Source organism: Leptopilina heterotoma, unplaced genomic scaffold (assembly GCF_015476425.1).
Source record: "Leptopilina heterotoma isolate Lh14 unplaced genomic scaffold, ASM1547642v1 Lhet_87, whole genome shotgun sequence".
Taxonomy (NCBI): domain Eukaryota; kingdom Metazoa; phylum Arthropoda; class Insecta; order Hymenoptera; family Figitidae; genus Leptopilina; species Leptopilina heterotoma.
The window spans coordinates 246,731-274,223 of record NW_025111190.1 but is presented as its reverse complement, the minus strand read 5'-3'; the positions used below and the strand labels follow the sequence as shown (position 1 = coordinate 274,223).

General features: G+C 20.9%; 1 protein-coding gene across 9 annotated transcripts in view; it reads left to right on the top strand.

Moving 5' to 3' along the window:
* LOC122511543 (CREB-regulated transcription coactivator 1-like) overlaps positions 1-27,493 on the top strand; it is a 55,714-nt gene that overhangs the window by 20,730 nt on the left and 7,491 nt on the right. For 4 of the 9 annotated variants that reach the window (XM_043626859.1, XM_043626854.1, XM_043626863.1 and 1 more), the window contains 5 exons: positions 12,912-13,170; positions 17,082-17,181; positions 18,736-18,889; positions 20,512-20,610; positions 25,028-25,186. In XM_043626859.1, the coding sequence (XP_043482794.1) occupies positions 12,912-13,170; positions 17,082-17,181; positions 18,736-18,889; positions 20,512-20,610; positions 25,028-25,186 (771 nt within the window). Of the gene's footprint in view, positions 1-12,911; positions 13,171-17,081; positions 17,182-18,735; positions 18,890-20,511; positions 20,611-23,852; positions 23,901-25,027; positions 25,187-27,493 lie in introns of all 9 variants that reach the window. The other 5 variants (XM_043626855.1, XM_043626857.1, XM_043626858.1 and 2 more) reach the window with 5 other exon arrangements.

Here is a 27,493-nt window from a genome sequence, read left to right as displayed (position 1 = left end):
CATATTAGCCGGAGATATTAAATTATTAAAAATCTAAAATTTTGGTAAATCAGACTTTTTTAAAAATTTTGTTAAGAAATGTAGGAGTAACTTTAAAAGTCGCATAACCAACTTGTAGAGCATTAAAAAACGCTTCGACTGACCTATTTTTGAACATGATTCGATTGGAAATTATGAAATTATTATTTTAAAAACTAAAAATTGTAAACAAAATCCTATTTTTTAATTTTTTTTTTTTATGTGGAAGTAACTTTTATTTATTATTATTATTATTAAACATATATTTTATTTACTTTTTTTACATACTTATATTTTTATTTGCAATCGATATTTTGTTGATATTGATAAAAATTGATATTTTTTTATCCTTACGATTCCTATATAGTATATAGTAAAATTTGCAGTGAAATTTGACTTAATAATCTGATATAAATTATTATATATATAGAGAGAGAGGTGTAGGAGTGTGAGTGGGGGTGTATGGAGGGTTCAATAAGTATTCGTCGCTCGGGTTCAGGGCAAAAAACAAAGCGCCCACTGAACACGTGCTTCGACTCGTGTGCTTGCATAGCAAGTATTGATCGCGGGACCGCGCTCGGTGGTTTGTAGAAGGTACTCGCTTGTTAATTCCCGTTCCGTTCGCGAATAACATTGATGGCTAAACGGGAGTCTTCTTCCTTTTGATAATACTAAAATACAAATTCTTTTGTATTCAATGTTTGTTTTGATAGAAAAACAAAAACAAAAAAAAAATTAGAAAAAGAAAAGAAAAATTTTTCCAGTCAATCATCATGAGAGAATATACAATATAATTCTAGATGTGTGCTAAAATTGCATATCGAATATATATTTAAAAGGAATTAAATTTTACTCCTCTTGATAGAGAAAATTTGTCTGAAATTCCAATAAATTAATAATAAAAGCAGACGAATTTAAAATATTTATTTGTTTTTTTTTTGTGAAATCAGATGTCAATTTTTATATTCTATTATTTAGTCTCTTATTTTCTCCAGGGGTAATGTTATAGATATATTTATTTTACAGTCGGGAAAATACAATTATTTATTTATTGAAACAATTTTAAATTTTAGGAATCATGTTCTTAAAGATTGGAGCAATATTGTCCCTAGATGGCGAATATAGAACATAAAGCTCCGAATTTAAATAATAGACAAACATTTGTTTAAAAGTCTTACTAGAGTCTCGTTTTTTTTAAAATTTCGCGCCATTATAATTCTTTAAATTCCCGCCCAGAGGGCATGAAAACTCTCTCGCAAACGAGATCATAAGTGGACTGAGTATAAGTATCAAAGAACCATCAGTGTTGCACGTTCAGTTTTTATTTATATATTTTCATTATATATAAAAATTCATTGTATTTAAATATATTATTTAATAATTTAATATTAATTAAAGAAATTATCTTATCAACATGTGATCATTATTTTTATTCTATAAATAGAAAGGATAGAAATAAATTTAAATTTTGTTTCTCTAAAAATATATTTTCTTTTTATAAATAATTTTAAATTAAATTTGTTACAAAGGTTTTTAATGTTCAAAAATCCTCTTTTTTTCTATATCGAGAAGATAATAAAGGAGGGTGCGTTTTCAAGATCGATTGGAAATGATTAACCCCTCACAAAGTAATATCCCCTCTAATTTAAAGCAATCATCCTTTTCATTGGTTTTAGATTGTTGCAAAATATTTGAAAGTCATTTTTATTTATTATTTATATATTAGATATTTTTTAAACCCAAATATCTGATAGTCAAATTATCTTTTGCCTTTAAGAATTTGGGCCTTAAATTTTCAGTTTTTTGTCCTTTTAGGTATGTATCTTAAATTAATTCTCAATGAGTCTAAAAAATAATTTCGTTTTATAATTTCTAAAAGAAATCCAAATACTTGGATTTAAAATTCAAAATATTATTTTAAGACAAAAAAAAACAGACTTGCGCGGAGATTTCTATTATTTTTGATAAATTGATATTTTATGTCCATTTTCTTTTTTTTTCACTGAAAATTTAAAGAAAAATATATGAAAGAATTGAGAAAAAAAAATGGGAATGAAGGAGATTATTGAAGATTTTGTGTGTGTGTGTGTGTGATATGAACGATTGGGGGTGAGTATTGGGAAGTAGGTCGCCGCTGTAGTTTCCGCGTAGGTGGAGCAAAAGTTGGTTCGAGTATGGAAAAGGTGGTTCCCGACCTCTCCAACTTGTTCCGCGTTCCTTGCCATTCACTTGGCTCTCTTTCATTCCACTGCCCCGTTCATGAGCAGGACGCGCCCTGGACTTTCAATATACACACACACACACACACATATATTTATATATGTACTCAGAGCTTAAATTTTTCACTTTCATACACGCTGGGACAAAACAATGACACGCCATTTTTCCACCCCCTTAATTCACCATTTTTTCATTTTTTGCGAAAATAAAATACTTTTAAATTTTGTCAATTTTTTTTATATTTACTTTAATGAAATTTAACTTTTATCAAAAATTGAGAATTTTTTGTACGATTTCTCAAATTGTGCATTAAAATTCTAAATAAAAGTTGTTATTAAATAAAGTTCTAGCATCAGGAAATAAAATTTTGTTCTAATTACGATTTACATTCTTGCTAATAATAATTATTATTATTATTTCAATGTATGTACATTTTTAGAATTTTTGAATTTAATATATATTTAGTATTATATGAAGGTAGAATAATATGTTTTCATTTTTATATAAAGCAGTTTTCTGATGTGGAAAATGTTACAGACTATATCTATAGAGTTACTGATGATATTAAAAAATACCTTTTTAAAAAAGAGTTTATTAAAGTAATAATGTTCCTCGTAATTTGTTTTTTTATATTGAAAAATATTTTCAAATTGTTCTGTAGAATATTGTATTATATAATAATTTTAAATATTATCAGATTTTTTTTACCGTTTTTTATAAGAAAAATATCTCTAGTAACTTTTTTTTAGATATTAATCAATTATTTATTAGTAATATATATAAAATTTCCCGAAGACCTTTTTCCCGAATAGATAATTTCCCGAAAATTATAATCCCGAATGTAAAATTTTCCGAAAAATGTTTAAAATGTCCCAAAAAAAATTAATCGAATCGATAGCAACTGTTCATTTGTTTTCAAACTACTGTCGAGGGATTGTTCAACAATAAGGGATTTTTTCCGTGTAAAATTAATAAAAAAAATTAAAAATTAAAAATTATAATAAGGAAATATTATTAAAATAAGTTAAAAAAAACTCTTACCAACCCCAATTGGAGTTGGTAACAGTTTGACAATATTTTTTAGCTACGGATTTTTTTCCGTGTAAAATTAATAAAAAAAAGAATTGAAAACTAAAAAAATATAATAAGTAAATAATAACAAAGTTTCTGGTGAAATTCTACAAAATATTGACTAGAATTTCTGTAATTTACAGAATTAGTAATAAATTATTAATTAATTGAATAATTTTCTTATTTTTTATATTATTATTCAAAATAATTCATATTAATTAACTGATTATGTTGTAATAAAATAACAAAACAAGTAGAAACTGGTTATAAATAAAAGTTTTAAATTCGAGACGGGACTCGAACACCAAAGCAATAAATTATAAAATACGTTCAAAAGCCATGCCTTACGCTCCGCGGCTAATTATTATTTCTTTTTACATTTTAACATAAAACATCGCGTAATAAAATTATATTGTTTAATAATTCATGAAGTAGTTTAATAATAGTAATAAATAATAAATACTAATATTATAATAATATGTAATAATAATAAGAATAATAATAATTAAAAAAATAATAATATTATATCAACAAAATAATAATCAAAATCATAATAGTTATAATAATTAATGAAATAAAAAAGTAGTAGTTCTAAAAAATTTAGAAGAATCAAATAAATAAAAAATTGTTGAAAAAAAGTTCTTTATCGCCTCTTGCGTGAAAAGATGCCTTACGCATCTGGATTGGAGAGAAAACGACACCATAAATCTCTAATCTGAACGCTAAAGAATTTTATGAATGTTGGAAGCTGGAAAATCTCGTCTCTCTTGAGATCTGCCGACAATGTTTGTAAACAAGCGGATTAGCCGCAGGAAAGAGTTCTAGGTTCATGGTCGTTCAGTTGATAATATAATTTATTATTTTTATAGAATATATTTTTTTTATAATCTACAAAATAAAAATATCCTATTTACTCGTTATTATTACATGTACTTTCGATAACAATTATTGTAATTCATAAATTAATGAATTACATACACGTAACTGTACACTGTACATATAAATATAATAATATTTTGCTTATAATCAGAGTTGTTTGTAACAATGCATTTTTTTTCTCCAAACGTGATTAGAAGGAGGATTTTGTTCTGACCTGAAATAATTGAACAATATTTTTTATTAAACAAAAATCTTTATATCGGACACTTTTTTTAACTTCTGTTAAAAATGTGATTAGAAATGTTAAAAATTAGAATTTAAATTTTATTTATTACTTTCGATTTTTGAATTTGAATTTTCTTTATTACTTTCTGTTTTAGAATTCGAATTTTATTTATAAATTTACTTTCTATTTTGTAGCTTCTATTATTATCTATTTTTATCATTTTTATTTGTAAATTGTTTATTTTAATATTACATTTAACAATATTGTAAAACAAAAATCACATATTATGTTTCAAGATTGTTATTATCTATATAACTAATTTTTTATTACCTATTTTTAATTTTTATTTTATATTTCTATTTTCTTTATTTTCTATTATTTTCAATTTTATATTTAAAATTTTATTTTAATTTTTTAATTTGTCTATTTTTAATGTTTACTATTTGTAAATTTTCACTATTCATTTTAAATTATTAATTTAAACATTGTATATTGTTGTTAATGTTTATTTTATCACGTCCTAAGTAATAATTATTAAAAAAAACTATTCTACATAATGAAATATTTTTAAATAATTTCTGAAAAAAGATAAATTTGACTCAAAGACTATACTAAACTTTTGTTGTTTTTTCTTCTTTTTGTTTATTTATTAACTAGCAACAATTCGTGCTCGGCTAACTTTTTGGGATGAAATTAGCAATTTTAAAAATAATAGAATGTAAAAATTTTCTAATTTAAATTTTTGTTTTAACACTAAAAAAAATACAATTTTGGAAAAATTACAAATAATTGCAGAAATTCAATTATTTTCAAGAGTGATAAAATTCTGCTCATAAAATTCAATTATCATATTCAAATTTAAAAAAAATTCTCGTCAAAATCCCAATTATCTTTATAAATAACAAAATTCTTCCCCAAAGTTCAATTATTTTCAAATCAATTTCAAATTCCTAAAAATAGTACGCAAACATTTAATTATTTTCATAAATAATAAAAATTTCTCAGGAATGCAATTATTTTTACAAATTTTTTATAAATTCCTTCGCAATAATTCAATTATTTTTATAAATAATAAAATTTTTTTTAAGGAATTCAATTATTTTCAAAAAAAATAATTAAAAATGGTAAAAAATAATAATTGATTTGAAATTATGAAAATAATTTTGAAAAAGTTACTGTAATAATATTCTTAATAATTATAAAACAATGATTTTGTCACTCGGTCATCTTTAATTTTTATTAGTTATTGAATGTAAAAAGAATTGAATTTGAAATTTTTGAAATTCATAATTCCTATGGAAAAATAATATTGATTAAATATATATTATTTTAAAAAAAAGTTATTGATGTTTTCGAATAATTTTACAAAATTAAAGAAATTCGTAAATAAATGTAACAGAACATTTTTTTGAGTATATAAAATTTTTTCCTTTATTTTGTAAAAATTTATAAAGTTTCAATTTCATTTTCAATTAAAATTTGTACACTCAAAAAAAAAACTAGTAGATTTGACTACTTTTTAACTACCCTGAGTGATTCAATAGGTCCTCAACTGAATTTAAAAATTTATATTTACTACCGAAAGTAGTAAAAAGAACTAAGAATTTAGTTGATGTAATTAGATTTTGTAGTTGTTTTTGCAATTTAACTACTTTTTTTAGTTATATAAACTATTATTCTTCAACTATATTCAAAGTAGTAAAATCAACTACACAAAAATTGTTAGTAAAACTAAAAAAGTAATTAATTTGACAACTTTCAACTCAACTAGGTAATAGTAGTTAAAGATTTCGACCGAATTTTTTTCAGTGTAATTGACAAATAGAATAGCTGAATATCTAATGTTTCTTTTCCAAAAGAAAAGAATGAGTTTCTGGACAATATTTTTATTGAGAAATATAAATTATGCATAAAATGGGTATATTTCCTATTTCTTAATTATAGTTTTTTAAGAATTTACAATTTTCTCATATTTTTTATAAATAGAAAGAAGAAAAATTTGCATAATTTAGATCAATCAAACGAAATTTGTTACAGAAAAAAGCATATAATAAACAAAATTTCTAGACTCTGAAACAAATATGCTTTAATTTTGAACTTAAATAAATTATATAAATTAAATTTGAATTAATAGAAATTAATAAAAAAATTTATTTTTACTTAAAACTTGAAAACCTTTTTTTTTTGAGGATAAATAACATTTTTCTCTTGGTGTAGAAATAAATAATAAATAGAAATTTATAATTTAAGGTAATAATAAAAAAGTTGTAAATAGAAACTTTTTTATATAATTTCATATTAATTAATTAGTTAATAATTAATTTGTTAATAGTTAATAGTTAATAATAATAGTTCATAATTAATTTATTAATAGTTATAATACTAATAATACTAGTTAATAATTTATTTATTAATATTATTATTTATTTTTTATTAATGGTTAATAACAATAGTTAATAATGAATTAGTTAATAGTTGATAATAAATAATAAAAGTAAATAAAAAAGTTAATAAATATATTTTGATGTGAGAATAAAAATTGGAAGCTTACTTAAAATTTAATATTCGAACTTGGTAAATAAATTAAGACAATTAATAAAACAAAATAATTTATTTAAATTGTTATAAACAATATTAATTAACAAAAAGTTAACTTTGATTCCTGTTCACTAAAAAATGTTTTTTTCACATTTACTTTTATATTTATATGTCCTCCTCGTTCAAAACATAACTTATTTAAATTGTTATAAACAATATAATTAAACAAATAGATAAATTTGATTCCTCTTCACTAAAGAAGGTTTTTTTCCACATTTTCTTTTTGATTTAATTTTATTTCAAGAATACAATATGTCCTACTTGTTTAAAAAATAACTTATTTAAACAAGGAGAGGACATATATTCTTTAAATGAACCTAAATATAAAAGTAAATGTGAAAAAAAACATTTTTTAGTGAAGAGGAATCAAATTTAACTATTTGTTAATTAATATTATTTATAACAATATTTAAATAAATTATTTTGTTTTATTAATTGTCTGGTGGACATATTGGATTATTTTGAACTTATTTAGATCATGTGCACAGTAACGGAATAAGAAAATAAACGTCCTTTTTAAAAAAATTGTATTAATTTTTTAAAATAAAAAATTATAAACAATTAATATTTAAAAAATCGGCCTCCCGGGATGTCCCCTTTAATTTAAAACAAAACACTCAAATCGGTTTAAAATTGTAGGCTGTAGTCATTTTTGAACAGTAAATTGTACAAAAATCCCACTGTGAGCCGGCGCGCGATAGTGCAATTAAAACTTTGACAATTTATTATTAAAAAACAAAGACAGATGCCATTCTAAAAATTTCACGGTTTTTTAATGAGATCTTAAACTTTGAAATAAGATTTTTTTTAAAAACAAAATCTGATAGGGCTCATGCTTAAACATTAAAAGAAATATAATTTTATAAATAAATAATTTAAAAAATTGATATTTCTTAATTTTCAATTTTTTTTATTAAACTTCAATGGTTTTTACGTAAAAAAGGTTCTTAACACATTTAATTAATTTTTAAAAATAAGTGAGTTATAATAAAATGAAAAAAAAATGTCAAGAAATTTGCAATGCAAATATCTTGAAAAATAATAAAAATATTTAATTAAAATTTGGTATAGTTGTTTAGGACCCAAAATACTATTAATAAGCAAAATATAAAAAAAATCTGAGACATGAACCTTAACTCTCCTGCGAAATGACCCAATAGACAAAAGAAAGAGAGATATTGTTTGAAATAATAAAAAAGGGTGTAAGATTTAAAACTAAAAATTCTAATAACATTTATTTATTTTACTTATAAAAATTATTTAATTCACAATTAAAAGAAAAAATTTTCTTTTTTTTTTAAATAAATTTTTTGAATGCATCATTGACATAATAAAGTAAATATATATGAAAAGTCGAGGCGGACGCGCTATATACTCATTACGTGCCAGGAATACGAAATTGTCTCATTTCCGGCTTTTTTTCTTCTTCTATATACATTCATGTATATGTGATAAAAAGAACTCACTAAAAAATGGATATTTTCCGCTCTAAAATAAATGTGTAAATAATTGTATTTACGAATGAAATGATCTCTTGGGGAATTTAAACATAATATAGTGTGCGTACTTTATAGACTGCGTTTCGGATTAATATAGAAAAAAAATAATGTACGCGTATTATATGAAAGACCTTCTAAAACAATTTGAGGGAATGAATATATTTCCTATAGAGAGCATTTTATTAATTTAATAATGATTTTTTTACTCGGTGGAATATTTTTTTTCATATGATAAATGACAATTCTGATAAAGGAAAATTTAATTAAACAATTTAAATTTTTGTAGAAAAATGAAAATATTTGAATAAATGTTTATATTTTGGAAATATAAATTTTTTGGATAAATTTGAAAAAGCTTGTCCCGTTTATGAATAAATAAATAAATTTGAATGTATTTTTATTGTTTTCTTTTAATTTTTAATATTTATCATTAAATATACAGTAAAGTGTAAAAAAAGAAACATAAAAATTTATCCAAAATTTTTTATTCCTGTTAAAAATTAAAGTATAATATAATTAATAATAATAATAATAATAATAATAAAGTAAAATATTTCGGAAAGATATTAAATTTTGCCTAATTTTTAAAGAGTTGTTTGTATTTTTTTTATACCTATAGTGATTTTTTATTCCATTCGGAAATAAAAGTTACCTTCACGCAATATAATTGAAAGCAGGAAGGAAATTAATGAAATTGACTTATGTTAATGTTTCAATTGGGAAAATATTTTTTTTCTATTCAAACAATTATTTAAAAAGTAAATTTCCGAAAACCTTAAGTAGATATTTTGATATCATTATGATTAGGAAAAACACTGACAGCACATGTGTGACAACTAAATAAATTGAATCACCAAGGTTAACTATTATAATTTTTGTTTCTAGTTTTCTACTTACATTTTTCTATTTTATTTCTTTTATTATATTATGCATATATACTTACATACTTATTTCGAAGGTAAATTTTTTCTAAATCAATTTTTCAGATTTTTCAAAAATATTTTATTTAAAAAAAAATAATAGCAATAATATCAATTTTTTCAAACTACGATTTTTTCGTATATTTTATTCAAAATGAAAAATAGAAATAAAAATACTTTTTTGATTATTAAAAATCACTATTTTTGTAATAATTGAAACAAAAAAAGTAAAGAAGAAGAAACTTTCTCTCAAAATGAAGAAATAATAAGAATGATATTTTTTTTATTTTATAAATGAAACTTTTTTTCGAACAGGCGATAAAAAATACCTATGCATTTTTATAATACTTGGAAAAAATTCAAATTAAATTTAATTTTATATTACGTAACTAAATATAGAATTTAAAATTATAATTTTTGGTTGTTTAATGATTGATAAATAATGCTTAAATTATAGATGAAAATTTTTTACTTCTGTTTGACTTTATATAATATTATAATATTATTTTTTTGAATTATAAGACTGCTTTTAATATATATAGGAGCAATATGAAGATCGAAAAAAAACCTTCAAAAACTTCCGGTATTTAAATAGCATTTTCTATTCAATAATTTAAAAATATTTTTCTTCTAATCACATTTTTACACATTTATATTCATATCAGCTTTTTATTGTCGAAAAAAAATATTAATTTCATTATAATCAAAATCGAAAAATTGGTCCAATTAAATTTTAAAACATACAAAGTTTTATTTTATTTCAATAATAATAATTGTTTATTTATTTATACATATATAGATATATACATTTTCCGCATTTTCCAGAATTTATTTAATTATTATTAATAAATAAATAAAATAAATAATAATAACAATAATGAAAATGAAAAGTAAAAAAATTTACCCAATAAAATATTAACAATAAATTTTATTTAATTTCACTATAATAATAATTGTTAACAAATAAATAAATTAATAAATAAAATAAGTAATAATAATAACATTATAAATAATAATAATTATTATTACTATTTGTTTTCAATTGATCTTTAAAAATATAAAAATAATTTATTAACTTTATCAATAAATAATTATTGTGAATCAAAAAATTGGTTGGATTTTTCCAATTTTTAGTTTTTAGCGAAATGTTTTCAAAAATTCACATTTTTATCTTACAATACTTCTATTGAATTTTTAATTCTTCTTTTTATTCATAATTTTGGCGTGTAGTTTTAAATTTAGAAAAACATTTATTTGATTTTCATTTGCAATTTGTATTTATTTTTTGAGATTCAATTTTTTTTTCATTTTTGTGGGTCAATTTTCACGGTATCCGATTTCTGAAAAACTTTTTTAAATAACAAGTGAGTTTATAAAAAAAAGTTTGTTTTTCCTTTACTATTGAAAAATGCATCGTATGGCAAATAAATCTGCACAAATAAAAAAAAATTTCATTTCTATTATTTTTTTATCTGATGAATTTATAGTTTCGATGTAATGTTTTATTCTCTGCATTAAAAAAACACACACACAGAGAGAGAGAAATATTTGTTTAATTTGTTTAAAAAATATTACATAATTTCATTTTTTTTTTAATAATTTTTTATTTTTATAAAATTTTATTTAATTTTTATTTATTGAAAATGACACATACGTGAAAATTATTTAATAATTGGGATTTATACAGAATAATTATTTAATGACAACAAAATATAAAGTACATTTTAGTAAATAAATAAAAATAGAAGATTAAAATAAAAAAGGGAGTAAAAAATAAAAATAAGAGTAAAAATGTAAAAAATCAAGTATAAAAAATAGAAATGAATAAAATAAATAAAAAAATTGTTTTTAACTATTAAAAATAAATATTTTTGTATAAAAAATTGAAACAAACAAAATGAATGTAAACAAGAAGAAACTTTCTCTGGATAGTTTGGAATTCCCGCAATTTTTTTTTTCTTTTTTTTTTAATTCACATTAATGCAAAATGCTAAATTGTTAAAAGAAGAGTTGAGACTTTAAAGTTAAAATGCGGTGCGTATATAATACACACAAAACCGTCTCTGCAGTGAATCAAGTTTTCCTTGAACCTTGCGCCTGGCGCGAGAACGTATTATAATTAATAATTCGTCGTCGTATATTGAACGCATAACTCGTAACAAACTTTCATTTACTTTATATCATTTTAATTTTTAATCATTAAAAAAAAATTCTCCCAAATTGAAATCCCTTCTCACTGAATTTGAACTAATTATTTCACTTGTGCATTAAGACATGAAATAAATAAAAACATGCGTATAAATATTAAAATTAAGAATAATTATAAATTATTAAAAAATTAATAAAAAAATATTTACAAATGTTTAAATAATTTGACATTATTAAAAAAAATTGATTTAAAATTTACTAAAAATTGATTTAAAAATTACTAAAAATGTATTAAAAAATAATTTAAAAATTATTTAAAAATTGTTAAAGACCTATTAAAAAAGTTATTGAAAAAGTATTAAAAAAGTATTGAAAATGTATTGAAAATCTATTAGAAAATCATTTAAAAATTATTTAAAAAAAGTTTCTTTTTCTAAACAAAGAAAAATTTTATTTAATTATTAAACTAAGTAATTATCGTTTAAAATTATATAGTTGTAATTATAAAAGAAACAAAATCGTTTCTAGTTAAATAGATAATTCAATTACAACAACAATAGATAATTACATTATTAAAATAATTAATTTATTTATTATTGGAATAGATAATTGAGTTATTGCGCAAAAACTACCTATTTTAATTAACATAATTATGTAATTTATTAATAATTAGATAATGTGTTAATTATTAAAACGATTAAAACTGTATTTTGCAGTCACAATCTTTTTTATTTACAGTTAAAAAAAATTTTGATCTTATTTAAAATTTGTTTTAAAAAAATATATCTAGGGCATGTCATAATATTATGAGAATAATTAGTTAAATAAGGCATGAAAAAAGTATTTATTCAAAATTGAGATATTTACTTTCAAAAGATTTTTTCGTCTTAAATTTTAATTAAGACAATTTCAAAAAAGTTATGAAAATTTTTTTTATACAAAATTTTTCTTTATATTTTATAATGTAATGTTTATAAATAATTAATTTACAAATATTCAAAATGATAAAATGTAAATAAATAAAGAAAAGAAAGAAAAATTAAAGTATTAAGAAAGAATGAAAAAAGAATAATTAAGAAAATAGAGAATAAAGAAAAAGGAATGATTAAGAAAATAGAGAATAAAGAAAAAAGAATAATTAAGAAAGTAGGAGAATAAAGAAAAAAGAATAATTATGAAAATGGAGAATATAAAGAAAAAATAGGTAATAATTTAAAAAATAAAGAAATAAAGAAAAGAAAAAGAAAAAATTTAATGGAAATAATTTTTGTTGTGTATAAGTAATTAAAAATAATTAAGAGGATTGTAATTAATTATTGATACTGTTTTCAGACGGCCCTGAGTAATTTGGAGGAAATGCAGCACAATTCAATGTCCTATCGAAATAATGAGAGGGGAAGAAGTATGGGTGTTGGTCCAGTGAGACCGCGACCGATGGAGAAGAGGCACGACACTTCACCTTATAATTATTTATCACCACCACCATCTGACACGTGGCGAAGAACTAATTCCGATTCTGCCCTGCATCAAAGTGCCAATGAGGCCTGCCATTCATCGTCATCGATGCCTCATCGTCGAGGTAGCGATGCATGTCGGTTTCAAATTTTTTCTCTTTAATAATCTTTGTAGACAAAATTTAGAGAATATCAATGCATGAAATATTCATCTCTCATTTTTACATTCTGCGATAATATTCATTCTGTTCGTCGAAAAGAAAATCAATTTTTTTTTATTCTGGAATCAAACAATTTTTCAGAAATTCAGTTTTATTTTGTTGAATAAATACAAACAGAATTCTGTTTGAATTTTTTTTTTTTTTTTTTTTGCATTTTTTGTTCATTCTGTTTGTACATTATTTTATTAACTAGCAAATGTTACGCGCGGAACGTGATACTCAATTTATTATTATTTTGCAAATTATAAAATTTTTTATTTTCAAATATGAATTTTTGAATAACTTCAGATTCAAACTTTAAAAAAATTCAATTATTAACTAATTTACTATTTAATTATTCTTGTTTATTAATTTCAAAAATTTTAATAAAATTCTTCACAAGAATTCAATTATTTTCAAAAATTTTAATAAAATTCTTCGTAAGAATTCAATTATTTTCTAAAATTCTAATAAATTCTTCAAATAATTCAATTATATTTATTAATAATAAAATTCTTATCATAAATTCAAATATTTTCTAAAATTTTAATAAATCCTACGAATAATTCAATTATATTTATAAATAGTAAAATTCTTATCAAAAATTCAATTATATTCAAAACAATTCCACGAAAGAATTCAATTTTAAAAAAAAATTTTAATAATATTTTTCGAAAAAATTCAATTGCTTTATAAAATTTTAATAAATAATTTTGTTTAATTTCAATTTTTAACAAACACGATTATTTTAAAACGTGAAACAAATTGTTCATAAAAATCAATTATTTTTAAAAATTTTAATTAAAATTATTAAAGAAACTCCATTATCTAAAAAAAAAAAAAATTCAAAGAAATTCTTCAAAAAAATTTCCTAATTAGAATTTTTAAAAGTTTTAACAAAATTCTTCTTGAGAATTCAATTATTTTGCTAAATAATAAAATTCTTCAAAGGAATTCTATTATTATCAAATTTTTTGATAAAATTCTTTGCAATAATTCGATGATTTTCAATACATTAATTTTAAAATTGAAAATATTTAAAAAGAAAAGTTATTAAAAAAAAGTTAAGAAACAAAAATGCAAACAACTATAACTTCTAACTGCGAACAGATTACCGGAGATTTGTATTTTATTTTATTACTTCTTTTATTCTATTTCACAAATTTATTTATTTTATTCGATTTAATTTTTATTTGTTTTACTAATTTATCTGTATTTTATTTTTTTTTATTTTATTTAATTCACTTTTACTTTTCAAAGTTTCACTTTTTATTATTTATTTTATTTTAATTATAATATTTTTATTGTTGATATTTGTGCAACTGAGCCCTTGATAAATTCAATCAAATTTTTCCTTTGTTGTCTCAAAAAGAAAATTTAAAAATTAAATTCACTTTTAATATAATTGTGTGAAAAGAATAAATTTCAACTGATAAGTTTTGTCGAGTTTTCCTTGGAATTAAAACTATTTGGTTATGTCCAATATTTAGATACTTAAAAGATAAAGATTTCGTATTTAAACAAAAAAATGTTATACTCAAAATAAAAAAATATTTTATTACATTAAATTAATTTTATATTTAAAATAAAATAATATTATAAAAAAATTTTAATTTTAAATAAAATATTTTATTAAATTAAATTAATTTTCTTTTTAAAATAAAATAAATAGTACGCGACAGAGGACAGAAAAATAAATAAACTTTTCAAGCAATTGGTAAAAAATTTCAATTAATTCAAGTTTTTTCTCTTGTTTTTCTTTTTTTTTTTTGCAGAGTTAAAAAGAAATGGTCAAGTTAATGGAATCCTGAAATTAAATTCGAAGGAACGAATTTTCATTTAAACTCAGCATTCTATGTTGTGAAGACATATATAGAGAGTACGAATAATATAATGGAATGAGTTATAAAGAACAACATGATTTAGTGAAAAAACTGTAAAAGAAAGAAAGACTGCCGTGGAAGAATCATAAATTTCAGTTTTAGAGAACCCTTTTTGAAGAGCCAAGGGATTTTACAGACAGATTTTTCCTCGGCAAACCTTTCACGTTATATGGAAATTCTTTTTTCTCCATCTTTCACAAAAGAAAAAAGAAAAAAAAAATAATAATCTGACCATTTCTCTCCGTAGGTTTTTATTCCTGCACTTTTTTTCTCATAGTTAAAGAAGAAAGAAGGCAAACTTTTTTTTAAATTGAATATTATACTGGAAAGTTGTTTGAATTCAGTGGAATTTAGTTTGTTAATTGGTTTCTCAATTTTCAAAATATCCAAGAACATTTTTTTACCTCTTTTAATTTTTTATTCCGCATTTTTTCTTCTTACTCTAAGAAGCTTATAAAGAATTAAGAATATTGAGAAACTAATTTTTTGATTCTCCCGACTGAAATTGGAAGTTAATGTTTTAATTTTCTTTTTTTAATTTGAAAGTGAGTAAATTGAAGTTTGATGACATCGAGAGACTTTAAGGAACAATGCTCAACATTTTGTTCTTTGAAAATAGAATTGTTACAAGGGAATTGAAGACAATCTTGAATTTCTAGTCTTTGAAAACAAAGAGGAAATTGTGAGCGAAGTTTAACGAACTTTTCAAATACAGCTCATTCATTATGTGTATATTAAGTTGTAAATAGTCAATTCACCTTTTACTCTTAACCAATATATTGTAATATATAGTTTACAATTATATAAAGAAAATAGACAAGAGAAAAAAAATGCTTTCCTCGTCCTCTTATCGCTAGTATAATTTATCTTCTATCAGTGAAACGAATTGCCTTTTCCGCATTCGATAATTTAATTTCTACTTCCAATTTCTTGAGAGTATCGAATAATTTTTTTTTCTTTGATTTTTTTTCTTCATAAAAACAAAATAAATTCCTTTTCTATTTTTTCCCATTTTCTTCTTTCAATAATTTTTGTTTAATTTTCAGTAATGAATTAAAACTAAATAAATTCCTTTTCATTTTTTTTTAATTTTCTTCTTTCAATAATTTTTTTTTAATTTTCAGTAATAAATTAAAACTAAATAAATTTCTTTTTATTTTTTTCCATTTTCTTCTTTCAATAATTTTTTTAATTTTCAGTAATAAATAGAAACTAAATAAATTCTTTTTCTATTTTTTCCATTTTCTTCTTTCAATAATTTTTTTAATTTTCAGTAATATTTATTACTGAAAATTAAAAAAAATTAAAATATAAAAATATAAATTAAAAAATAAATAGAAAACTAAATAAATTCCTTTTCTATTTTTTCCCATTTTCTTCTTTCAACAATTTTTTTTTTTAATTTTCAATAAGTTTTCAATTAGAAGTACAAAAGATTTCTATTTTTAATAGACAAGATTAAAAAAAAGTGAAAATAATTTCTCTGTCCTGTGTCTAAATCAGTCATAATTTCCATAAATTCATTAGCATTTTTGTCTGACTTGAATCACTAAAGTCCAATTTATTTACCACACAAAACGGGAAAATTTGTAAATTACACAAAAGATTAAATTTTACGAAAAATTAGAAATTGAATTTTTTCGATTGATAAAATAAATAAATAAAATAGAAAAATAAATAAAGAAAATAGAAAAAATAAATAAAGAAAATAGAAAAAATAAATAAAGAAAATAGGAGAAATGAAGAAAAAAAATTTTTAAAATCGGTTTTAGTAGAAAAAAGTAATTTTTAATTCAACTGAACCAGAAAGTGATTAGTAATAATAAGCCTTGCTTTTAATAGAAAGTAAACTGGACTTTCGTAATCGAGAATTGATTTTTAACACACATAATTCAGGTTTTATATAATAATTTTTGTGTAAGAGAGAGAGAAAAGAAAAAATTAATTTCCAATTATTTATTGCAGATCAACATATGGTCGGAACTGGTAATGAAAATAGAGAACTTCGCGGGCTCATTGAACGACCAAGATCTTCCTGCGAAATGCCAAGGGTGCCTGGAATTAAGTACGTGATTAAAAATTATCTCTTCAGTGTATAATTTTATCGAAACGATCTATAAAATTTCAATGTGGATCTCATAAAATAAATATAATCTAGTGTTTAATTATTAACTAGGTATTAAATAACGTCCCTGAATGTTCTGAACGTTGTTCAAATGAATCGAAATTTATTTGTTTCTTCTTTAAATTAAAATTTTTTACTACAATAATTTTGCTACGTCAAAATAAAAAAAGGAAATAAATAATTAAAAAAGTTTCTAAATTTTAAGTTAAATTTTTGTTTTTAATTTTTTTAATCAGTAATTTATGAAAATATTTTTAATGAATAATATTTCGTTCATTTAAATGTTAAAAAAGTTGTAGATCATAATATTAATATAATATTGTGAATTAATTAATTTCAAATGATTAAGAATTAATTACAGGACTGCCACAGGTCGGGGATATCAGGGAAGCTTTGAAAATATTAAAAATATTTAATTTCTCATGAATTTTTTTTACTCTTCACATAAATTTAGACAGCCATGAATTTTAACATAAAACGTTAAATCTTTCTACTATTTTTGACAATAATTTTAAATTGACAAAATGTGAAGTTGAATTTATTTCAAAAAATGTAATTCTTCAGGAACTTTCATAAAATTATTTATTTATAAATTATATAGTGAATAATTTTACTTTAAAATTAAAAAAATAATTAAAATTTATAATTATTTATTTATAAATTATTTATCGAATAATTTTACTTGAAAATTCAAAGAATAATTGAAATTTGTAATTATTTATTTTAATACTTGAATAATTTTACTTGAAAATAAAAAAAATTATTGAATTTTATAAATATTTATTTATAAATTGGTTTTTAAATACTTAATTTTACTTAAAAACTCAAAAAAAAACTAGCAAATGTTATGCGCGGATCGTGATATTCAATTTATTATTATTATGCAAAATATAAAAATTTTTTTATTTTCAAATATGAATTTTTGAATAATTTCAGATTCAAACTTTAAAAAAATTCAATTACTTTCATAAATAATAACATTCATCGTAAGAATTCAAGTATTTTTATAAATAGTAAATTTTTTTTGTAAAAATTCAATTATTTTTAAACAAAATTTTAATAACATTTCACGAACGAATACAATTACTTTCTAAAATTTTAATAAATCCTTCAAAACAATTCAATTATTTTTTTAAAATAGTAAAATCTTTGCAAAAATTCAATGATTTTCAAGAAAATTTCACGAAAGAATTCAATTTTTTCTTTTTAATTCGTTGTTAGAATCATTTTCTTCTGTGTCTAATTATTTTTAGACTGAATCAGAATTTTTTTTAAGTTCAGGCTTCAGGGAAAAAGTCAAAATTCTATCTTTCAAGCAAAAATTTTATAAAAATAAGAGAATAGTCGCACTGAAAAACAGAGTCAAATTTTTGTGGTATTCTTGAGAATTAATAATTAATTAATTGTATAAATTAAAATTTTGAATTATATTTAATAATTATTGCAATACATTGAATATTATTTTACTGATTTTAATTTGAAAATTCTTTTCAGTATTTATCCGAGTGCACAACCTCCGGGGCAACAAATTCCAATAAGCAACAATACAGGATCGTTGCCCGACTTGAGTAACGTCCACTTTGCGTCTCCTCTTCATACACCTTTGGACCAGGAGGAACACTCGAGTGGCGGTTCGCCCTACAGCAATGTAAGCTTCACAATTAGCTTTCTGCTCTGTTTTTTTTTTATTTTTCACCTGCTCACTTTCTATGAGGCTCCCTATATTTCTTTTTTCTTTTTTTTAAACTAGCTTTGTTTCTCTTCTAACCAAGACGTGAGACTACATTTTTTGCCATTTTCTCTTTTTCTGAACGAATAATAATTCAATTTTTCTTTTATCACCGTTTTACTTAATAAATAATGAATTTTCTATTTTTATTAACTAATTCAGTGTTTTTTGAAGAGTCTTAATATTATCAAGTTAATAACGTTTAACGATTGCGAGAAAAAAATATTTTCCTTGACGACGAAAGTAAAAAAATCTTTTGTTTACAAATTTTATTGATGAAAAAATTATTGGAAATATTTTTTATGTTAGAATTGTAATAGAAAAATATTTTTTTTTTTATAAATCGTTGATTATAAACGTTGCGAACTTTTTTTTTGTTTTTATTAGATATTTATTTTGAAAGTATTTATTTCGAAAGAAAAGTAGAAAAATGTCAAAGAGAAGTGAAGGCGAACAAATTAATTGAATTTGCAGATATGTTAAATATTGATTTAAGTTTTATATAGATTAGATATAAAGAAAATAAATTTAGGAAGCTTTACTTTTTAATGAATTGAAATATTAATTTCCGTTTTTTTTTTTTTTGAGAATCGTAAAACTGATTAAAGAAAAAAGGAAAGAAACCAATGATAAGCATTTTGATTGAACAAGTGTCTTAAAAAAAATGTTCCAATATTTCCGACATGGCATTCATATATATTTTTATAATATCGATAAAAAATGAAATACTTCTTTTTAGATTATGAATAAATTTTTCTCCTATATTGAAAACTCTTAAAGAGAAACGATTCAGATGCAAATCAGTGTTTCGCTCACGAGATATTTTTTTTATTCCATCGATCGGCGGGTTGATTTTGATGATAGATTTTTAAAAAATAGTATAATTTCTTTTTACTCTTGGATTGTTTTATAACGGAGGAGAAAATTCTATTGTTTGCCAAGAGCATTTTTTGTTTGTTTTCTATTCTGTTGAAAATAATTTTTCTACGTTTGAGAATTATTTTTTTAATTATGCAACGTTTGTTTTTTTAGTAGCGTCGAAAATTTTACGAACTCACTGCGGAGAAAATAAAAGACTTTCTTTTAATTACTTTATCTTTAAATATTTTAGATTCGTGTCTGAAAGTAGAAAATACGTATAATTAAATTTTTTTTTTATTTTTCTAACATTTCCTCCCCTCTTACACACATTGAATAATACGTGATAAGTGAACTTACTTGAGAAAGTTGTTTCCACTTTCCAATATATTGGTTTTATTATTTAAAAAAAAGTTCTTTATAGTTTATAGTAGTTGACCTTTCTATTCTCGGGAATTTTTTTTTCGAAATTATTAGCACATTTTCTATTTTTATTTTTTCTCTTTGTGTCAGGAGAAATCGAGCAATTATGAAAGAAGATAATTTTTTTTTAAGTAAATGAAAGATATTTTTTGTTGGTAAAAATAAAAATAAATTTTTTTGCGTGGTGGGTGGGGAAAATAATTTTTTTTTCTGGAAAAAAGTAGGAGCTGTTCTGAAATAGTGTATATGCAATATTGCAGAGTCCTCAAACGAGCAGTCCTACAAATTTGTCGCCAACCAGCTTGACGCAAGCTGGGAGGCTGTCCTTTTCACAGGAACACAGCCCGCCAAGCATCCAAGTAAATATCCTTGCGATCCTCTTAAATAGTCTACCGCCATGTTGCTATCCGATACGAAATATCACGAGAGACCATAAAAAAGAAATTAATATTTCTGACATTTCTCTAACAAAAAAAAATTTTTTTCTCTAAAAAAAAATTAATTTTTATTCAATTTTTTGAAATTTATTGAAATTGAAATTTATTTCTATGATTTCTTTATTTTTCTTACTATTTTTATTCAATTGATAGTTAATTTTATCCAAATAAAATTAATTATGAAAAATTGTTAATGTTTAAATGACAAATTAAATAACAAATTTCGACTAATTTTTTATTTATATGTATGTAGAAGTAAAATTTTTTTTTGAAATAAATAAATTAGACAATTGTAATATAAATATTAATAATTAAAATTGATTGTATTTGTTAAAGGAGTAAATTAATTATTTATTTTTGTAATTTGTCTATATTTGTATTTAATTTTGTAATTAATTAACAAAGTTGAAAATTAAACAAAATAATATTTAATTTATAAAATACTTAATTACTTAAAATAGTCATAAAAATATACAGAATAATGAATAATTAATTTATAAAACACGAAATTAATTAAAATAGTCATAAATTAAACAAACTAATTATTAATAATTAATTAAAATAATTGCAAATGATTTAATTTGTAAATTAACTGAATATTAATTAATTAATTAATTAATTAATTAATTTGCAAAATTTAATTAACTGAAATAATTAATTGACTACATAATTAATTAATTAATTATTTAATTTGAATAATAGTTAAATAATTAATTTTAATAACAGTTATATAATTAATTTGAATAATAATTAAATAATTAAATTACATAATAATTAAATTAATGATTTAATTTCCAAATTAAGTGAAAATAATTATTTTGGAAAATAAATTAGTTTGCGGAAATAATTTTTTTTCTTAATTAAATAGCAAAAAAAAAATAATTTAAATTGAAAAAGAGCTGATCTATTTCTCTCTCTCTCTCTCTCTTCGTTTGTATATTTAGATTGGAAGAATTTTTTTTTCTAAAAGGGCCACTCACGTGTTTTCGTATCGGATCGCAGGGCGCGCTTGTAAAGCGAGGTAAATGAAAAAGCGTTAAGAGAATACAAAGTCTCGTAGTTAAATCTTTTAACGAGATACTTGGCGAACTTGAAGGATTCATGGGAATTAAATTTGTCCTCAAAATAGAAACTTTAAATAATACTTTTTAATTTATTTTTTAATCCACTTTTTTTTGTGTGTATTTATTCTCAAAAGAGAAGAGAAAAAAAAATTATCGAACAAGAAATAAATAATATATTTTTTATTTTAAAATATATTTGCAAAATTTATTTTTTATTTAAAAATACATATTTTAAATAATAAATTTGTTTTTTAAATAAAATTGTTATATTAATATTAAAAAAAATATATTTATTTTTTATTCATAAAAGAATTATAATGAAAACAGTAAATTTTCTCTACAATATTTTTTTGCAAAGATTTTTTTTTATAAATAAATTGGAAAAATTTTTGTATAAATTTTAATTATTTAAAAATTTTCTTTTCCATTGTGTGTATAAAAATAAAATGAAAAAAAATTTGCCTTGCTTTACGTTTGTGACGTCCGGTAGTTCGTTATAAAGTAGAACTACTGTGTAGCTGCATGAGACGGACTACTTTTACCTCTCTCAATTTATTATTTATAAAACCTACTAATTTTAGCATTTTCATATTTTTTTGTTTTTCAATGTTATGAAAAAAAATAATAATACCTAATAAAGTTTAAATTCACTCCTTCTTTCTCTTTTCGAACCAAGGAACAAATAAAAAAAGGAACAAAAATTAATTATTAAAAAATGAAAATGAAATTTATAATGATTAATTATGATAAAAAAAATTAAAAATCAATTTATAATTTTATAATTAATTATTATAATATTGCAGTCATGAAAGTAAATTTTTTTTATTTCTGCTTTTGTGAATTTTAATTCGCTATTTCTAATTCAACTCAGTTTGTATAACTATAAAGAGAATTTTTTTTTTCAAAAAAGAAAAAATTGTTATTTATTCTAATAATATGCTGGAGAGAGTGGTTTTTTTAAAATAAAAAATTGAGAGATGAGGATAGCAAGAACGAATTGTTAAATCTGCTTGATAAATTTAATTGAAAGAAAAGCTTGTGCAGTTCTAGACTGTGAGTGTTATATATACCTATAGATAAATAATTAATTAAGTTTCTAATTGTATAATAATTTTTCACTAATATCATTATACTGATTATTGATTAATTAATATATTTATAACCATATACATGAAAATTAGGAAAAATCCATATTTTATGTTACCTGCTTCAGATAATTTTTTTTTTTTTTTTTTTTAATCAACGACAATTTTAGTTAATTGTAGATTTAAGTTCCCCATATAAATTCAACCTCACTTACCTATATAAATAGCATTGTATTTAATTATATTAAACAATTAATAATAGATTTCATTTTTAAATATCCATTTTTCATGCAAAGTAAAATTTACATTTTTTATAAAAATTTGCACTTTCAGTTTTCAACGTTTAAATGAACGAATTTTTTTCTATTTAAATATTTTCAGAAATTACTATAGAATAAATTTGAAAATAAAATAAATTCAACATTTGTAGAAAAAAAAATTAATTTTCAAAATTAACAAAAAAATAGTTTCTAACAAAAGACAAATTTTAATGATTATATAAAAAAAATCGTCGTTCATTTGAATTGAACTAGAGAGGAATTTTGTTGTTAATTTAGAACATTAATTAATTTTCTAAATTCTAAATTAATTAATTTTCTAACCTAATATATTTTTTAACGTAATTCAAATTTTATATGAAATATATAAAAAAAATCGTTGTTGAATTAATTTTCTTAATTAACGTAAAAAAATATTTTCTAACAAGAGTCAAATTTTAATAATTTTAATAAAATATAAAAAAATCGTCTTTTATTTGAACGTTATATAATAAAATTATGAAATAAATTAATAATACTTTTAATATATCCAAGCGAGAAAAAATGGAAATTCAAAAATGAAAAAATGTTGATGTATTTTCTGATATTTGTTTAGTAGCACAATGTTTGTACCTTGTTATCGCTTTTGATTTTTGTGCTTAGTGGCTGGTTATTATTATTATTTTTTATAATTTGGTTCCATTTTTATTTTTATTTTGCCTTCGTTGTAGCGGTTCTTTGTCTTTGTTATTTTGCAGAACCATTTATCAGTGCCTGTTAACTCTAGGTATCTTCCCACATTTAAGGTCAGTAGACACCAACATTTTTTTTTCTTTAGTTTAATTTTTCAATATTGTATCATTTTTTTCTCTCTCAATTTTTTTCTTTTCATTTTTTTCTTCCTTTTCCTATATCATTTTTTTTTCTTTCTTTCTTTTTTTTTAATACACAAACGCTTATTTACCTGGCGATTGTTATAGCGTTCCGGCAAAGCTTCTTTTATTGTTTTTTTGCTTGGACTGTGCAAATCAAAAAAAAAAATGTATATTATCAAAGCAAAATTTTATTCACTGTGTGTTGCACTTTTTTTTAAATGTCAATATTCTTTATTAATTCACAAAACTCGAATGGAAGGAAATTCACTAATTTTGATTAATACTGTGTTTATGGATAATAATTATTAATTTCCTTAAATTGATTATTAGTTAGTTAATTATTACAGTGTTCCATTTTTTATTATAGTTTCTTTCTTTTATTAGTTATAAATTATAGAATCTGTAAATTGTAGAAATCGTCTCTAAACTGTGTAATTTATCATTTATTTGAATTTGATTGATTCGATTGATTACTGAATAATAAATTTATTAATTTTACATTAATTAACAGTTTTATTTGATTAATGGTTCTAAAGCATTTTTTTTTAATGTTTAAAGTTTTATTACTGATTTGTAATAAATTTTTGATTAATTATTTAATTTTTGATTATCTATTTAATTTTTTATTAATTATTTAATTTTTTATTAATTAATTAATTTTTAATTAATAATAATTTTTTATTAATTAAAAAATTGTTCAGTTGATTAATAAATTACTTAATTGATGATAAATTAAACTTTTTATTTTTAAATTCTCCTGAAAAAACTAAAATTTGTAAATAACTTTTCGCTTCGTTCTTCTCTGAGTAAGTAATTATCTTAGGAATTAATTAAGAATAATAATTAATGAGAAATGAGTACATATTTTAATTTCATCGAAATGAAGTGTCGAACAGTGAATGAATATTGCTAATGATGATGATGATTATTATTATTATTAAGTATAGAATAGATGATTAGGGTAGATGATTAGACTGAAGCGTTATCAATGAAAGAAATAAAAGAGGAAAATGAAAAATTAGGTCATTACTGCTCTCTAATTATTTTTTGGTATAAAGCAGGGTGTGGCGCTGGAAAACAGCACAAGTACTTCACCGCAGGATCTTCAATCGTATTCCCAACAACCATCCCAACAAACTCAACAGACGAACCAGTGTCAAGGGCATTATATTTATCAACAACAGTCACATAGTCCTATAGCGCAGCCTCAAAGTCCAGTGAGTATTAATCAAACAAAATTTGGTAATTTTCCAAATTTTTCTCTCTCTTATTTGCATAGAAATTTTTACGATTTTTTAAATATTTTCTTTGTATTCTTTAAATTATTTTTTTAATTGCGGAAAATAATTAAAATAGAATAGTAATTAATAAAATACCTAATTTGAAATAATTCTAATTCAATTATTTTATGAATAAATTTTTTTTTAAATAAAATATTGATTGATTTTCTAATATTATTTGATTCGTTTCAATGCTAATCTATTAAAATTTAAAAAAACTATATTAATATTCGTTCTATTCCAAATGTCTGTTCGTAGTTTGACTACTACTAATTTATACCATTTTATGGCAAAAAAAATTTAGAAATTATTTTATTTAATTTTAATTTTATTTTAAAAGAATTTTTTTAATTGACAAATATATTTTTGTTAAAGAATATCATAAGTTTTTTAACTTTTATAATTTTGAATCTGAAATAATTTAATTCATTCATAGAATTTTTTTTAATAATGTTTTCAAAATAATTGAATTATTTTAAAGAATTTTATTATATCTTTTGACAGTAATTCAACTTTTTCAAGGAGAATAAAAAATAGAATAGAATAGATAGAAATAAATAAAAAGAGGAATAAAATAATTTCATTGAAATTTTTAAAAATAATTGAATTCTTTTGGGAAATTATTAAAATTTGATTGAAAATAAATGAATTTCTGAGAGAAATTTTATTTATTATAAAAATAATTGAATTCTTGTGAAGAAGTTTGTTATAATTTTTGAAAATAATTGTGAATATTTTAAAGAATTTCTTTGGATTTTTTTAAAAATAATTTTAATTGAAAATTTGATTATTGAATTTTATTAAAATGTTTAGGAAATAATTCAATTTCTTCTCTGGATTTTATTACAATTTTTGAAAATAATTGGATTCAATTAAAGAATTTTATTAGTTTTCTTGAAAATAATTTACTTCATTCAAAGAATTTTATTTTTATTTTTTTGAAAATAATTGAATTTTTTCGAAGAATACTATTATAGTTTTTGACAATATTTAAATCTTTTAAAGAATTTATTAAAGTTTTGCAACATACATAATCCATTTTGTTAATAATTGTTGTAAATAATAATTTTATTTTTAAATTTTATTAAAATTATTGGCAAAAAATTGAATTCTTTTGAAGAATTTTATTACAGTTCTAGAGAATAATAAATTTCTTTAAATTTTTTGAAAATAATCATTTTTTTAAAATTATAATTGAAAATTTTTATTGTAATTGAATTTACGAAGAAATTCTTTCAACTTTTTGAAATAATCATGATTGCTAATAATTGTAATTAAAAATTTCATTATTGAATTTCATTAAACTCTTTTTTGGAAATAATTGCATTTTTTTCATTTTTTGAAAAATAATTGGATTGTTTGAATAATTTCTTTGGATTTTATGAGAATAATGGAGTTTTTTAAATAATTGTAAATGAAAATTTTGAAAGTATGTAATTGAATTTTACAAAGAATTTTTTTTTCCTGTTTAAAAAGCAAAATGTATAATTATTTTTTAGAATAATTAAAATTTTCGTAATCAAGATTATTTTTAACTAGTAACAATTTGCGCGCGGCTAACTTCTTACTGTCTTTTTAAAATAAAATTAGCAATTTTAAAAATAATAGAATTTAAAAATTTACTAATTATTTTCATAAATGTCAAAAAAATTCTTGTCCTAATTTCAATTATTTTCAAAAAATTTTCTAATCTCAATGATTTTCAATATCTAAGATTTTAATAAAATTTCCCAAATCGAATTCAATTATTTAAAAAAATTTTTAATAAAATTGTATGTAAACATTTAATTATTTTCATAAATAATAAAATTTCACAGGAATTCAATTATTTTCATAAAAAATAATTTAAAATTCTAGAAAATAATAATTGAATTAAAATGATGAAAATAATTTTGATGAAGTTACAGTAACAATATTCTTATGATATATAAAATAATGATTTTATCTCTTGGTTATTTTTAATTATTATAAAACATGAAGAAATCGACCACTCCGAGTCTTCGACTCGGAGCAATCGATATCTTCATGATTTATAACAAATACTTTTATAAGTTGTTTAATTTAAAAAAGGTTTGAATTTAAAATATTTGAATGTCTTAATTCCTGTAGAAAATCCCGTTTCAAAAATAAGATTAAAAATAGAAATTGTGCAAATATTTTTCTTCTTTTTCTAAAACAAAATAATAAATTTTTTGTTAAAAAAATTGTGATTCATAAACAAAAATAATGCAAAATAAATAAATT